This window comes from Neltuma alba, unplaced genomic scaffold, assembly GCF_004799145.2.
Source record: "Neltuma alba isolate B1F8T4 unplaced genomic scaffold, ASM479914v2 tig00011960_pilon, whole genome shotgun sequence".
NCBI classification, from domain to species: Eukaryota; Viridiplantae; Streptophyta; class Magnoliopsida; order Fabales; family Fabaceae; genus Neltuma; species Neltuma alba.
This window is the reverse complement of record NW_021636538.1, coordinates 189,051-204,759: the sequence shown is the minus strand read 5'-3', so window position 1 is coordinate 204,759 and position 15,709 is coordinate 189,051. Positions and strand designations below refer to the sequence as shown.

The window sequence follows — 15,709 nt, the reverse complement described above, 5'->3', positions numbered from 1 at the left end:
TCATATCATAATGAATTGAACTTAAAGCTAATTGATAAACTATTCGCATCCCTTGTCATTAGAGCGTCAGCTGGTGCAGAGATATGAACTCCCTTAACCATAAATTATTTGGGATGGCTGGATGATGAACAACAAAATAATCGAAGATTGAAAAGATTTAAATTTGTGATGCATCAGCATTCACATTCGTCTGTGTCGACAATATTTTTTCCCCCTTAGTGCAGAATTAAACTAACTACTTCCATTCTTCTCACTTGTTTTGTAACCTAAATTTGAAGGTGCGTGTCTGTAATTCTTCGGAACTACTCCAAGAAATTGTTCTGCAAAATTATTTCAAAAGGCAACAAAACATAAATAAATTCGAAACAGGGCTATATAAAGCTGAAACCATACAAATTTTTATTTACAACATAGAAGGGGTCAATTACATAAGTAAGAGGCTAGCAAAGATGCCAACTAGTACAGTTAATGGGAATTTACTGCACAAGACCATGCGTGTGAATACCCTCCTTCCCTTTCCCCCTTTTATTTTTAACGATAGTTTAAATATCTAGACACTTCAAATAGAAGACCTTGTGGGAGAATCGCTCCCTGGCATCTCCAGAGTATTGGATGCTTTCAATATATCAAATGAAGAGAATGAATATGGTGGGAGTGCCACATTTATGTCCTTCCCAGCAGTCTGAAGTGCACTTTGCATTGGCGCCACCTGTATCCATTTTGACAAGAACAATACCATAAGCTTATTTGGCATGGTTCGCATTCTCAAACAATACTTAAGCCTAGTTTTGATACAAGGACTTGAGATATGAGTGAAATCTACAGGATAGAATCCAAACCTTAAATTCATGCAGAAGATCATATATTTCAAGTGTTAAATGAGAGAGAAGCTTAAGCTACCTTTTTGGGCTGAGAGAAGGAGTTCTCATCCATTACTTTAGCAGATGTGAGCACAGTTTTTGTTGCCCCACTTAACTCTGCAGAGTATTGGTCCAGTCCATTGACAGAAATCTCAAGATTCACCCCCGTGCTTCCAAAGTTCACAACCTGCACAATTGCTCCACGGTGACTATGGTGCTAATAAACACAAATAGTTGATCATAAAGTTAAGAGAGGCTTAGGCAAATCCAACTGATGCTTTATCACTATAAGACAGGGCGAAAAGAACAGGATTCTCAATTGGAAAAGTATGCAAGATGACTAAGAAATGAATATAACTAACACAAAAGTCATCTGTTATTTTACCTTTATTCGGATGTAATTTTTCTTATCTGCAGAATCTTGCCAAGAAATTGCTGATGCAACAAGTGAGAAAGATGTTGTCTGAAGTGATGAATTAAGAAGTGTTGCTCCGCTTGACTCTGAGAAAAACTTCTGCACCCAGTAGCTAGGAGTTCCATAAGACTGAAAGGAGTTGAATACAATTGCATCTGGGTTCCACCTAATGACAGAAACCGGAGAATTTGAGTATGGTCATGACAAGAACAGACACAACTAACTTTTTCAGGGTATCTTTGGATTATGGACTGTCAGAATAAAGAGGAGTAATAAATTCTGGGTATGTTTGGATTATAGAAGTTAGAGATCTCATTCGTAACATGAGAGAAATACCTCCTGTTGTTCGCATTCACGAAAAGCGGAGCATAGCTAATCATGTGGACGATATCACTGCATCAGAAAAGAACAAATGAAAAAGTTGAATATGAGGTGGTGAAGTTAATTGGCAGCTTAGATCCATACTAGCTTACTGTAACATAATTTTAGGATCGAAAAATGCGTATATTCTCAGTTAAAGGATACTTCATCAAGACAGATATGTATGGTGCCTTGCTGGAGGAGAAAGAAATAATTCCTGAGCTTGAAATGCAGCTCACTTAACAGAGGTGATTTAAACTTGACATTAGGTATATAAAAAAAAAAAAAAAACTTGACATTAGGCTTGGCTTGCTTTAGCCCATATTTAATTCTTTCAGGCCTGTTTAGGGCATTGCCTAAGCTCAATTACATGGGTTACTTGCGAATAATATCTTATCATAAAAACATCTCCATATGGCTTACATAATTTAATTCGTATCCAATATTGACTAGCCACCAGCCTCTACGTATGAACAGAGAGCTAAGGCGGTCTTCTTCACAGGAACTGATAAAGAATCTGGAAATTCCAGTGTGTGTGTGTGTGTGTGTGTGTGTGTGTATGATTTAATATCTTAAATAGTTTGCCAAATAGTGTCAAACTGCTAGATAAGACTTATAATAGTAGAACGACATTTTTTCAAGAGATGATTTAAACCTGTTCTTTTCTAGTCCAACTAGGAATCCTGCTTCAGCTAGGGCTGCTAAAAGGCTTCCTGTCCCAGCGTCTCTTCCATTGACTGCATACTCACTGACAAAAGCCTGTAGAGAATTCAAACAGCTTGAGCATTCATCCATCAGCCCCCCCCCCCCCCAAACACACACACACACACACAGAACGCTACAAGAATCCTGTTCGATAAGGACTACTATACCTTTGGACCGTCACGTGATGCGCGGTTAAATACCTGAGCCCTTGTAAACATGTCATTGGCACTAGTGTAAACCTATTCATTTAGAGTATAAGAAGGGATGAAACATTAAGTTCAACCAGAAAAGGACGGAAAAAACTAAATGCGTACATTATTTCTCAAACATGTGATATGAAGTAGACCAGAACATTACATGATAATCATAAAAATCAGCTGGGTGAGCCAGTGGTCTAGAAGAAGCATCACAATTTGAGATCATTTGGATGTCTGGATAGGCACTTCTGATTGCATTGTAGAACTTAAGGTAGTTTCCTGGCCAATCAAAGAGTTAAAAGGAAAACAAGTGTCATTTAAATACAGGATTTGTTCTTGCTTATGCATTATCGGGAAAAAAGGAAGAGCAAAAGGATCAACATAGAACTAATTTGCAAGGAGGAAAGAAAGTTATATGCGACGCGGAAAAGCTGCAGATGAATAAAATTCTATCTAAACAACTTCAACTCTCTGTGTAGCACAGCACAAAATACCTTAAGAAGACTGTAATGAGAACTAATTCATGAAGGAAACCAGATACACAAGGCCACTCATTAAAAGTATTTTTAAAAAAAAACCTAGCTGAGGCAAATCTTCCATTAGTGAATTCACATATGCATTAAGAGATAAATCAATGATTGTGTAACTCGTCACAATATATACAGCCTTATGTTAAAATATCTTGATAAAGGCGCATATGCATTATAAAGGGATTTATCAGAAACATGTGCATGCCTTGGTAATTTTTCTTGCCGCAATCCTCATTCCCGATAGCAACATATTTCAAGTTAAATGGCTCTGGGTGTCCCATAGCAGCTCTAACGCGACCCCATTTTGAAGTTGGATCACCTCTGGCAAACTCGATTCCATCAAGGGCTTCCTGCAATAAAGATCCCACAAGAGAGATGTTTCTTAAAATTCTTAAGGCAACACGGAACAAAAGGGAATGAAAAAGTTATGAGGAGGGAAGAGAAGATTGTGAAATTATACTTGCACAAAAGGTAAAACGGCGGATGTGTCAACTTCATCATTATGGCTGATACCTGAAATGAGAGAATCAATCAGTAAAAGCAGAAATTCACCATTTTCTTTGTTAACAATCAACTTTATTTAAGATAGCAAGAATACCATTGTTAAATACCCATATTGGCAATGTGCCAAGGTCCTCTGCTAGCTGCTCAAAAAGAGAGAAATTATAATTACCTCATTCAATTGTTTGCAAACTTTCCATGAGATACGAACATAAGAATCACATGATTGGAAAAAGAAACCTACTTGAAGAAACTCAAAATAGCCAAGTCCATCATCAGTCCAATACATCCAAACATCACCAAAATGCCCGGGTCTTTCTTCCCAAGGTCCAATGGTTTCTTTCCACCTAAATGCATTTCTTAACCATTCTCCCTCAACAAAACAGCCACCTAGAGCAATGTTAGAGAAGAAGAAGTTAGCTGCAACACTACTTACTCAAACTGGAAGAGGGAATTATCAGAAGAAATGCCTTGAGATGCTATAAAACATACTCTAAGATAACAAAAAGATAGATAGATCACTATATTACATGAAATTCATAAAATCAGGCTCTCTGGCATAATTGACCCTTTTACACAACAAGAAAGAAAGAAAAAGAAAGAAAAGAAAAGAAAAGAAAAAAGGCAAAAAGGGAAACAGCCATTCTGGCTCTCGAGAACATCCATTTTGTTATACCTGGAAATCTCATAAAACTTGGCTTTAAATCTTCCAGCATTTTGGCAAGATCACTCCGGAAACCATGTCCCTGGTCAAAGATCAAATTAATTATGTTACTAAGAAAATCTCAAGCTAATGAAATAAGAAATCCTATTTTGCAGCTAAATTATTGCAACAGATTCTATTGACTCAAAAAGTTATGTATTTAAGCAAAACCTATGTACATATGCTTAATGTTGAACTTTCAGAATTGCAATCCATCTCTTATGTCGAATTTCAAGAGTACATGGGTGTTTTTAATATTTCCGTCATTGTACCTTTAATTCTAAGGTTATGATGTAGCTAAATATTAAATTAGAGTTCACACACTGGAAATGAGATACGGAAAGATAAACATTAACCTTACATGTGGAACGGTGTTGTTGTTTCATCACATGATTGCTAGTGCAATATCAATTATGGTCATTATAAAAGCTTTTCTTGCTTAGAAACACAGACCTTATATGTGTCTGTGGGCATAGCAGACACTTGATCCAGCCATAGTACACCTTTGCTGGTTGTCGTGAATTGAAGTCTTGCATTGTGATTTGTCTGACTCGCTTCTAGTACAGTCTCCATCTTTGTCCAGTTTGAAACATCAGATGCAGAAGCTCTGCAAGATCAACTATTTATATTACTCACAAATACAAAACATGGTATTTTGGGGACACACTGCTGTGCCTCTACAGGCAACAGCATGTTAAAATCAAGCTCACTTGATGTCAGTCGAAGCAATCTTTGCTACACCATTAGAATCCGTCAATGAAACTTTCAGATTAATTGGTCCAGTGGAACGAACATAGAAGATCACTTTGTATTTCTTCCCTTGCTCAATATTCTGAAAGGAGGTAAAAGTACCAAGATACAAATTGCATTCAATCCCAACCACGAAAAAGAATAAGTGAGTTAACGATTGAAAATATAAAACAGCATAGATTTAAAATCATGATCTTAATTGGTGAAGAGTATCAATTAGGCTCACCATGCCCCAGAAACCGGGGTTGTAAATGCCAACACCATCAGCTGGGCAGGTATTGTCACCTTCACTGTCACAGAGAACCTCCAATCGTACTGCTACCTTATTACGTTCAAAGCATGAGGTACGATCAGTTGATACATTTATAGTTAATTCATTTCCAATAATTGTCCAAGGATCAATATTCGATGGAACGTTAGGACCACCAGCTTCAAAACCTGAAACAAATTTTCATAAAACCTCAACATTCAAAATATTTTTCTTTACTTGAACCTACTATAGGCCAAAAAGAAAAACTTAAGTATGCAATAGACTGTTCATTTTTCCAAGAATACCAAAGAAAATTTCAAAAACTCTGAATGCCTGAAGATGGTCAAAATATATCTGACTGTAAAATTTTAGTCTTTTTTTTTTTTTTTAAAATTTTATCCTCAGTCATCATTTTTTGTTCTGTTTTCATTGATAAGAGACAAGGTTAGGGGGAAGAGGAAGGGACCAAACAAAATATATTACCAGAATACTTAATTGTATTTGACACTGTCTCCCCAATTTCTATTTATGTTAATACTATAACCACAAAGACACTTCCTCTTAACATGGTAAACATTTCCTTCGCCTACACAACTTCCTAAATGCTTAATTATTCTTAACAAGAATTAAGTACAAGGGATAGTAGGATCACAGGAATGTTGTGCAATTATAAACATAAGTTGTGACCTAGCAAAATTATAAAGTAAATCATGAGAGAGTTCTTTCAGCATAATTTTTTCCACTTTTAAAAGTTTATAAACATGGATATGACCTCTGTTGCTCACAAGCTCTGCCCACAATCCCCCAGCACCAGCATGATTGATCTCCTGCAGAACAGAGTTGAAAAATCGATCATTCTCCAAGATATGAAATGTGCTGGATTATCAAATTGAATCCTCATACAACTCTATCAACTATGAAAACTTACAGAAATGTCCAGAAATATAAAACAAGACAATTAGCTGAAGGATAGGTAAGTTTAACCAAGCATAATTTCACGCAGATGATGATTACACAGTTCTAACAGAGAGGATTGACGACTCATTTATTTCTTTCTTTCATACATAATTTCAGGTCTGGAGCCCAAAATCAGAAATAGAAAAGTTCTAAAGACTTTGACGTGTCTAACTTAATGAATTTAATAGGAAATAAGATTATACGTTAAACATAGCATATAAATAAGAACAGAGAGACCAACATTGGAGGTTGATGCTACAAGCTAATAAGTTTACAGCTGCCAGAGTTATCAAAAAATGAGGCAAACAGAAAAAAAGGAACTCAATCCCAGGGTACAGGTTTATTGCTCACCTCAAAGAATATTCCAAAAAATGTTTCAGGTATGGGCTTTCCAGATGCACCAGAAGCATCTACAACTAGCGCAGCGTTCTGCTCTGCATCAACTTTAACAGCAAAGCATTGACAGAGAAGATAAAACACTGTAAGGAGTTGGATCAGAGCAACACTGCGTGAAGGCTTGGAACCCATAGTTTGTTCACAACATTCAATCTAGACACAACCTGAAACATCACAAGGTAATGGAAGCTAATAGGATGACTACGAGTACATAGCAGGGATAGAAGAAGCAAACAAAAATCAACGCTAACAACAAAATGACCCTCCAGATAATCAGGAGAAGGAATGCTCAACAATAGAAACTTCGGTGACAATTAATGCGTCACATGCACTATATCCTACAATTTGACAGAAAATACCGACACCTTCCTCCCTTCATCTCTCTCTTTTTGGCTCTTAGACATACATGACAAACACCGAGAACGAGAAAAGGATGAAAGTTGGATAACTATGCAGAGCTCGACAAAAGTTGCGGCTAAGACTAATCAGAACTATTCAGTCCCACGAAAAAAAGAGAGACATTTGAACATTTGAAAACTTTTCAATAATCTCAAATTGTTCGTTTTGAATTAGTCTTGCATGATGCATGGAACTAGCTTTTCACAAAAGAATTGACCAATCCTCTCAGAAGCCCGGAGGAATTGACTGTTGGCTGCAAGTCAGTAAGCTCACCTTAAGGAGGTTTAAAACAAGACGAAATTGCAGGTGAATAAGAACGGAAGAAGAAGAAGAAGAGGAAGAAGAAGATCACCCGTATTATCAGAATCGAAATGCTGTGTTACCGAAAAGTCAGTCTAAATTCACGACTTACAGGCAGACGAGGGAAGTGATGAGCGAGAACTTCAAAGAGAGAGTGAGTCACCCATGAGGATCAGCGCCTGGAGGTTTGTCTCTTTATAGAAGGTGGGATCGGCAAGTAGAAATGGCCTATCGGACATGGATTTGGTTTTGCCTTTGCTTCCACGCTAGTTGCGGCTAATCTTGGCTGTCGCGAATAATGAAATGTGACAATTGACTCTGAAAAACTAAAGAGTGACTTAACGGCTTTGTTGGTCTAAGCCATTAGATTGCGTCTCTGGCTCTGGACACCCCATCATCGTTTCTGCCGTCTAGGTTTTAAGCCAGCGCGCAGTGACAGCGCGTGCGCCCAACAACACAATTTGACTTTGAAGGTAAATAACACCATGATTCATATTCACAGTTTCATACAAATCCGCGATTGCTGGTAAAAAAAAAAAAAAATCCGTGATTATGGTAATTTCCTTAAAAATCGGGCAGATTTATCAACCATTGTGCTCAAAACATTACCAGTTCAGGCTCAGCTCTATAAATTTTATATTGGTGTATTAGCAATTTGAATATCAATTGATTATTAGAATAAGTCAGGTGAAATAACAGTGTCAAATTGATTTGTATACTGGATTACTTTTATTGTACTGTTCTTGAGTTATGTAGTTTGTCTAAGTTTTTTTTATATTTTGTACTGATTTTATTACTCAATCATTGATATTCTATTAGTTTTTTAAAATTTGGCATTGAATTTTTCCTTTAAAAGGTTAATTTTTCAAACTGTCTTTTGCATTGGAATAAAAAATGCATTTGATGAATTGTGTTTGCTGAGGAATAACTTATGATTCATGATCATTCTGATTAATCTCTTAGCCAAAACAAGCTGATCCAGCATTAAATTTGCACCACTCGTTAATTAATACTCCCTCCGTTCTTTATTATAAGAGACATTTGATTCTTATGGCATGTTCCTATATATAAGAGACACTTAAAAGTTGTCTCTACTTTTTTGTGTTGATTTCCTATTTCACCCATATTTATTGTCTTCAACTCACACTCTCTCTCCTTCCCACTTCTCTTTCTTTTAATAATTTACCATTGTTCTCTCTCATGTTCTTTCTCCTTATTAATGAGGGTATTTTTGGAAAAAAAATTATACTTTTTACACATTGATTGTTCTTAACTAATTTTAACTGTTTTTTTGATCAACATAATTCAATTATTCGTTTCTTATAATAAGGAACGGAGGGAGTATCTTTTTTTAGATTTTTTCGTAATAAATTAAACACACTACACATATCCACCTATTTGGGCATCTTCCAGTGAGGATTTTAGCATTATTGTGGCAACACACCATTGGCTTACGATACTTGTCCAGTTTTAAATATATTTCTGGCCCTAATTATAAAATTCTATTTATAATCTAAAAACATGGCTTTATAATTAGGACAGAATGTAATATAAAATTTAATTTGTAGTACAATTTGTATTGCAAATTAGTTTTTATATTTAGATCAAATGCAGTAATATCTTTTTAAGATCAAATACATGGTAAAACCGCGAGAGTATTGACACAGCAAAAGCTTTAAACTCAAAATGCGAGACAGCAACATGTCTTTTTTTTTCCTTTCTTTCTCTGTTTGCTTTGTTTGGTCCTATTTTCATTTGCTTGGCTAAGGTCATTTTTCCTTTGAAGGGATGTAAACTGTATCAATCATCCACTAGCAAGACATGGTTATTCCTTGAAAGAGAGAGAAAGAATACTATCCATTTTAACAATGATGTATGATATTCTAAGTGAAGATAGGGCCCACTTTTGGATATAGCTTTTGGACTTCTTTTCCCCTAAATAATAAAAATGCTGTCCTCTCCAATCATGAAGGCACATAAACGACGAGTCACGCGTGTTCGTTTTGTCAAGCCCCTGCGTTTACTCAAAGCGCTTGATGATAATTTCGAAAATTGCTGACTTCCCGTACTTATCCACAATAAGTCACTGCCTGTATCCCATCGTCATCAAACAGGTTATCGGATGCACCCCTTTTGGATTTAATTATAAGGATCTCTAAAAAATTGTTTAGGTTTATTATCCCAGGAGTTTGTTAACTAATACTTCTCTCGGCGTAATTTGAATCGTCTGTATTTTTTTTAGATCCTGGTTATAAATTTTTCATTGATATTTTTAAAACTCGTAATAAAAACCAATTAATTTAGATTTCACATGAGATGTATTTATTTTGTGACAATCAAAATATTAGTTTTAATTTACATTTATTTATTTAGAACTAAATAAACAGCATACAATTGAATCATCAAGCCAACCATCCAAAGACTAACTTAAAGGAAGGTTTCAAAACGCCGCACTCTCAGTTGCCAATTAAAATCTCTGTTTGGTCCTATTACGTGAAATATTAGCATCAGTTAAATTTTTTTCCAAAACACGTATAAGAGACATATTATCTTTTTAAATAGTAGGAAAATAGATGAAACAGATATGTAATTATTTTAATATGTAAACTAAAAAGATTAGAAGGGCGTTTGTGTCATTCTACTCCTGTTTCTGGGAAGGGCCGCCCATCCCACTCATCGGGCTTTTATAAACGGAATGATCATTCTGGCCTGGATTTTCCATCGTGTCCCTGAGTAGATTTTTTGCCGCTTTCTGTTCAAGAGAAGACCCACTGACCCAGGAACCCAACTAAACGTCCGCACACGTGATGTCCGCCAAATATTACATCATCTGCGGTGACTTGCCGGTTTCCGCTCGTCCAATCATAGGTGTCAGGGAAGAGCTCAGAAAAAGTTAAAAAGCGGGGGAAAAAATTGTTGAGATTTGATAAATATGCGCGAATGATGCCCGTACAAAGCCTGATGAGTGATGATCCGACCCCTATCAATATCGTGCATTTTTTTAAGTCATTACGTCATTTAAAAATAATACTACCTCCGGTCATAATTATAAGACCCAATTGATTTATTTGAGAAGATTAAGGAAGTAAGTTAAGTTAGTTATTTGTAATAAATAAGTGTTGTCATTCCTAAAATATCCTTGTTAATTAAGTATATTGGCTAGAACTATCATTATTAGAAGGACTATTTTAGAAAAAAATACATAAATATGAGAGAAAAAATGGATTGGGGTCTTATAATTAGAACCAAACAAAAAGTCAAACGAGGTCTTATATTAAGAACTAGAGGTAGTATAATTATGAAAAAGCCTCGTAAAAAATAAATGATAAAATTGCGCGCAATAAGTGACAATTAATTTTTTTCCAACGACAATAAAATCTATGTTACTCATTCATCATTAAATTTTGTGGTAATTCTTTTTATCGAGAAGGATGATTTATGTTTATAAATAACTTTTCATTTCAGTATGCATACAAAGTCTGAGATAAAAATAATTTTTTAATTATAGTTTCTAAGAAAATACCATTTAAAAGATTACGAGTTAAAAATTTTAAATCTAGAAAGTCAATGTCACTGAATATGGGCAAAAAAATAAAAATTAGTAAGTGTTTGGGAATCATCAAAACCATTTAAAATTATATAAGTGGGGACAAAATTATTCTCACGTATTTATTTTAAAATTCATAAAATTATTTTTTAAAAATTAATTCAAACATTTTTTAGATGCATACACAGCGAGTCTATTTTTGTTTTTGCCTTGGTTTTTTCTCATTTCTGTGCTGCCGGCTCAAATTTTTCATGGGATCGTGACTTTTAATTTATACAACGCTTGAATATTTCAGATATTTTATTTTGATAGTATCACTGGAGCAATCAAATTTTCTTTTAAAAAGGTACTAATAAATGAATAAAACAGGGGAATACCAAGGAAAAATGGGACTCGAGATAAAGTCATGAGATAAAAATAAATACATTGAGGGATGAGATTGAAAGATGTTATAAAATTAATAAATTTTTAAGGACAAATAAAAGGAAATTTGAAATGGAATAAAAGATGCTTCACAATTAATTCAAGCTGAACAAAAATGAAATAAACGGTTAAATAAAGTTAAGCAATTTAAAAATATATTTTTACTTGTGACATTGGGTCTATTTAAAATAGCTTATAAATAAAATTTTAATCATGATTTACAGAAGATGAGATAAGTATGTCCAAATAACTTTATTTTGACTTGCGTGAAATATGATTATAGGTGTTTTTAATCCCTTGCACAAAAAGGATCATTATAGTTTTACATACTACCTTTGGTCCTTAATATAATACTAACTCCGGTCATTAGTATAAGATATCATTTAACTTTTACTTTAGTTAAAAATATAAGATCCTAATCCACTTTGTCTCTCTCATATTTAAGTATTTTTTTAGAATAATCATTCTAATAATAGCAATTCTAATCAGTACACTTGATTGATATCTTAGGAAAGATAACACGTGTTTATTACAAATAATTAACCTAACTTATTTTCTGAATTTACTTAAATCAGTTAACTAGCTCTATATTTAGGATCAGAGGTGATAGTTAGTTTGCTAATTTAAGTAGGTCAAGGAAGTTTTATAGCTCAATTATTTGTAACAAATATTTGTTATCTTTCCCAGAACACTTGTCTAGTCACATATTACATATTAATTAGAACTACGGTTTATTTTAACATTTAAAATATATAACTATTATAATGACCATATTATAGCATTTAAAATATGTAACTATTATAATGACTATTTTAAAAAAAATAAATAAATACGAGAGACAAAATGATTAAGAGACTCTTTCGATCCTTAATATAAGACCTATTTAACTAATTTGATTAGATTAAGAAAGTTAGGTAAGTTGTTAATTATAAGAAAAGTGACACATTTTTCATAAAATACCATAATTATCTTTTTTAATACCCCCTTTCCCTTTTCTACTTGATTATGGTTGAGGGAGTATCCATAGGGGTAATTTAGAGAAAATTGATAGATACGATAAATGAGTTTTATATTCAGAACCAGAACCAACTCAAGAATTATGTTCTATATTAATGACTAAAAAAGTATTATATTTATGACTAAATTAAATATGAAGTTAGCTTTTATACTAAAGATTGTCATTTTAAACGTCAACTAATTTTGCATTGCCAATTAGTTATGCTGCTTTCTCTCTCTTTTTTTTAAACTATTGCACTATTTCTAATCCTTAATATAAGAGACAATTTGACTTTTATTTTGATCCTAAATATATGATCTTAATTCACTATATTTCTCATATTTATCTATTTTTTGTGAGGTAATTTTTGTAATAATAGTAGTTATAACCAATATATTTGATTAGTAATGATACTTTAAAAAAGACAGCACATATTTATAATAAATAACTAATTTAATTAACTTTTTTAATCTGCTTAGTTAATTAATCAGTTTTTATATTAAAAATCGCGATAGTATAAAACTATTTAGAACCGATTCACTCGCTCTTTAATCACGCGTGGTCGCTGGACCGTGAACTGGCATCCCAAGGACTAAGAGTTCAGTGGAAGATCCAGTTTTCTTAGCATTAACAAAATACTATTTCCTTCTTATACTTAATATAAGAACTATATGACTAATTTGATTAGATTAAAAAAATTATTTAAATTAGTTATTTATAATAAATAGGTGTTGTCTTTTTTAAAATATCATTACCAATCAAATATATTGACTAGAATTGTTATTTTTACAAGGACTATCTTGTAAAAAAAAAAAGAATAAATACGAGAGACAAATGAACTGGGATCTTATGTGCATGACTAAATTGAAAATCAAATGAGTTCTCATACTCCTCCGGTCCTTAATATAGGACCCAATTATTGAGTTGGTTTTGATCCTGAATATAAGATCTATTTATCATATTTATCAATTTTCTTTAAATTACCTATATGGATACTCTTTCAATTATAATCAAGTAGAAGAGGGATAGGGGTATTAAGAAAGATGATTATGATATTTTAGGAAAAACGTGTTATATTTCTTATAATTAACTAACTTACCTAACTTTTTTAATCTAATCAAATTAGTTAAATGAGTTTTATATTAAGGACCGAAAGAGTATTAATATTAAGGACCGCAGTAGTACATGCACATACCTGCTGTTTATTGATTATCTGTCCCGTCTCTTTATTTCTGAATGCTATTATGAATGTACATAAATTATAGCTTTGAAAACACTAATGAACCTTTGGAAAACAGAATATTTGACCGGTTCTGTCTTTTTTTACTGATTAATCAAAGGCCAGCGATCCAATTGGTAGAATCAGTCCGCCTAATCTGGTTATCATGATATTGTATTTTGCACTTAGCAAGTACGTAAATAAAGATAAATTACAAATATTCTCTAATAAAAACGTCCGTTTATTTTTGCGTGAACTGTCTCAATAATGTTTAATGTGAAGCGATTGAAAATTTAAACGCGCACAGAATGAGTAATAAGACTGCAATAACCTTAATGTACGCAAAATTATCAGCTATGATTTTTTTTTTTTTGCCAGGGAAAAATTATCTTCTACATGTATGATTACTTGTATAGGTTTAGATAATGATAGTTATAGTTATTGTCGTGGGTATTAGTGATGGTCTGGCGGCTCCTACTTCATTTTGGGAATTGAATGGTATTATTTACAATTTATGATCTATATAATTCATAATAAAATTTTCATCAATTAGTATAATCTATAATTAAAAATAATGCCAACTGTCCCCCCCCCCCAAAAAAATGCGGCTTATTTTTTGAACATCTTGAATATGTGAAAAAACACGCACATATAGATCAACCAAGACTGGGAGGAAAGGCTTCTCAGCCATTATTAACCACGTTGATGGTATGCACATTGATTATGATCATTTATGCACTGAGTATTACACAACAAATTAGAAGGGGAAGATATCTTTTCAATCCCACACTTCAATTGTATTCTGTTCTTAGCCGATGTAGCCTATTTTTTCTTTGTTCTTTTTTAATTTTTTTCTGCTTGCCTTGCCTAAAACGTCAGTTTCTTTATTGTTGGGGAAAAAAAAGTAAATTCCTTTATATTAAAAATACTTAGAAGGATGATAAACTGAATATGCCAATTCTTCTAAAGCGAACTTAACCTGCTAAATCTACCAAATGATTAAAACATATTAAGCCAAAAAAAACAAATTGTTTGATTAACAACATTAAAAAAAAGTCCTGATTCCTCAAACAAAAATATGCGAGTGAAAAGGAACAGAGAATAAGAGAAGTATTGGTTTTTTTTTTTTTTTTGATAAACAAGTACTGGGGTGTTAGATCTCACTAAAATTGTTACTTTTTTTATGGCGAGCTCGTAGTTATTCTTAGGGGTGTGTATGGGTTGGGCTGGACAGACAGGACTCCTGCCCGAAAGATGAGCGGATTGCATTAGGCCTACCCAGTAGAAGCCCTAGTTATCTTGGATCAAGCTACTGTGGGCTAGGCAGGATGAGCTTTCTTTGGCCAAATTTACAACTTAATTCATAAAACTGCCGTATGTCTTAATAGATATCCATACTTTAAGAATTTAACAATATCCATAATTTATTAAAAACAAGACAATAAAAAATCGTAATTAAAGTCTTAAAGTCCAAATGATTTGTATCAACCTCCACAAAGTTGAGAAAATAACAAAACGTATAAAAAAAATACAAGCTATATTAACATGTTCAATTATATTATTAACTTATAGTTTAATATAATTTATAAAGATCTATATATTACATTCAAATTGATATAACCAGTATCATTTCATGATATATGAAATAATATCAACATGTAAAAGTTAAAAGACAATTATAGTACGCAGCAAGACAATTTAAAAAAGTTAAAAAATATGGTATATTTTTTTTAAAAAAACTAAAACTTTAAAAATATAAAGTCTAATAATATAAAGGAGTAATGTTCCTTTTGGTATTGAAGTATAATAAAATATAGTATATTAATATTATACCATATATATTATAATTTTGAAAAAAATATACATTATAATATAAATAATTATATATATGTTTCGGACAGGACTGCATGCCGTGCCTGCGGCCTGGCCTTGCTAGTGATTAGCAGGGATTGAAAATTACAAAAACGAGAAATAAAACACTATTTAAATGTAGAAATTCGGAGTGATATTTTTTCCAATAAAAACTGATTTGTTGCCTACAAATACAATGAATCGATAAGACGATAACAACATTAAATACTTACTTCGCGTATTTTTTGATGTGCCCTTTTCTGGACAAATATCGCATGCCCTAGATATTACCTTGTCTGTCTTCAGAATAGATAAATCCTACCGTTGGTTTTATCATCATTCTCGGTAA

At 33.1% G+C, this 15,709-nt stretch overlaps 1 protein-coding gene across 2 annotated transcripts; it reads right to left on the bottom strand.

Moving 5' to 3' along the window:
- Window positions 1–351: 351 nt before the first annotated feature.
- Window positions 352–7,646, bottom strand: LOC114719934 (alpha-L-arabinofuranosidase 1). Of its 2 annotated transcripts, none has more exons than XM_028905507.1 (18): window positions 7,436–7,646; window positions 6,580–6,788; window positions 6,044–6,098; window positions 5,248–5,459; window positions 4,982–5,103; window positions 4,725–4,878; window positions 4,245–4,314; window positions 3,813–3,958; window positions 3,666–3,711; window positions 3,528–3,580; window positions 3,273–3,417; window positions 2,698–2,816; window positions 2,508–2,579; window positions 2,291–2,394; window positions 1,612–1,668; window positions 1,246–1,441; window positions 901–1,047; window positions 352–709 (listed from the first exon to the last, which is right to left on the bottom strand). In XM_028905507.1, exons 2-18 carry the CDS (start codon window positions 6,754–6,756, stop codon window positions 560–562), a joined length of 2,025 nt encoding a protein of 674 aa, XP_028761340.1. In that variant the 5' UTR covers window positions 6,757–6,788; window positions 7,436–7,646; the 3' UTR covers window positions 352–559. The 2 variants fall into 2 exon arrangements, with proteins under 2 accessions (XP_028761340.1, XP_028761341.1); XM_028905508.1 differs by lacking the exon at window positions 7,436–7,646 and adding an exon at window positions 7,297–7,315.
- Between the last annotated feature and the right edge of the window lie 8,063 nt (window positions 7,647–15,709).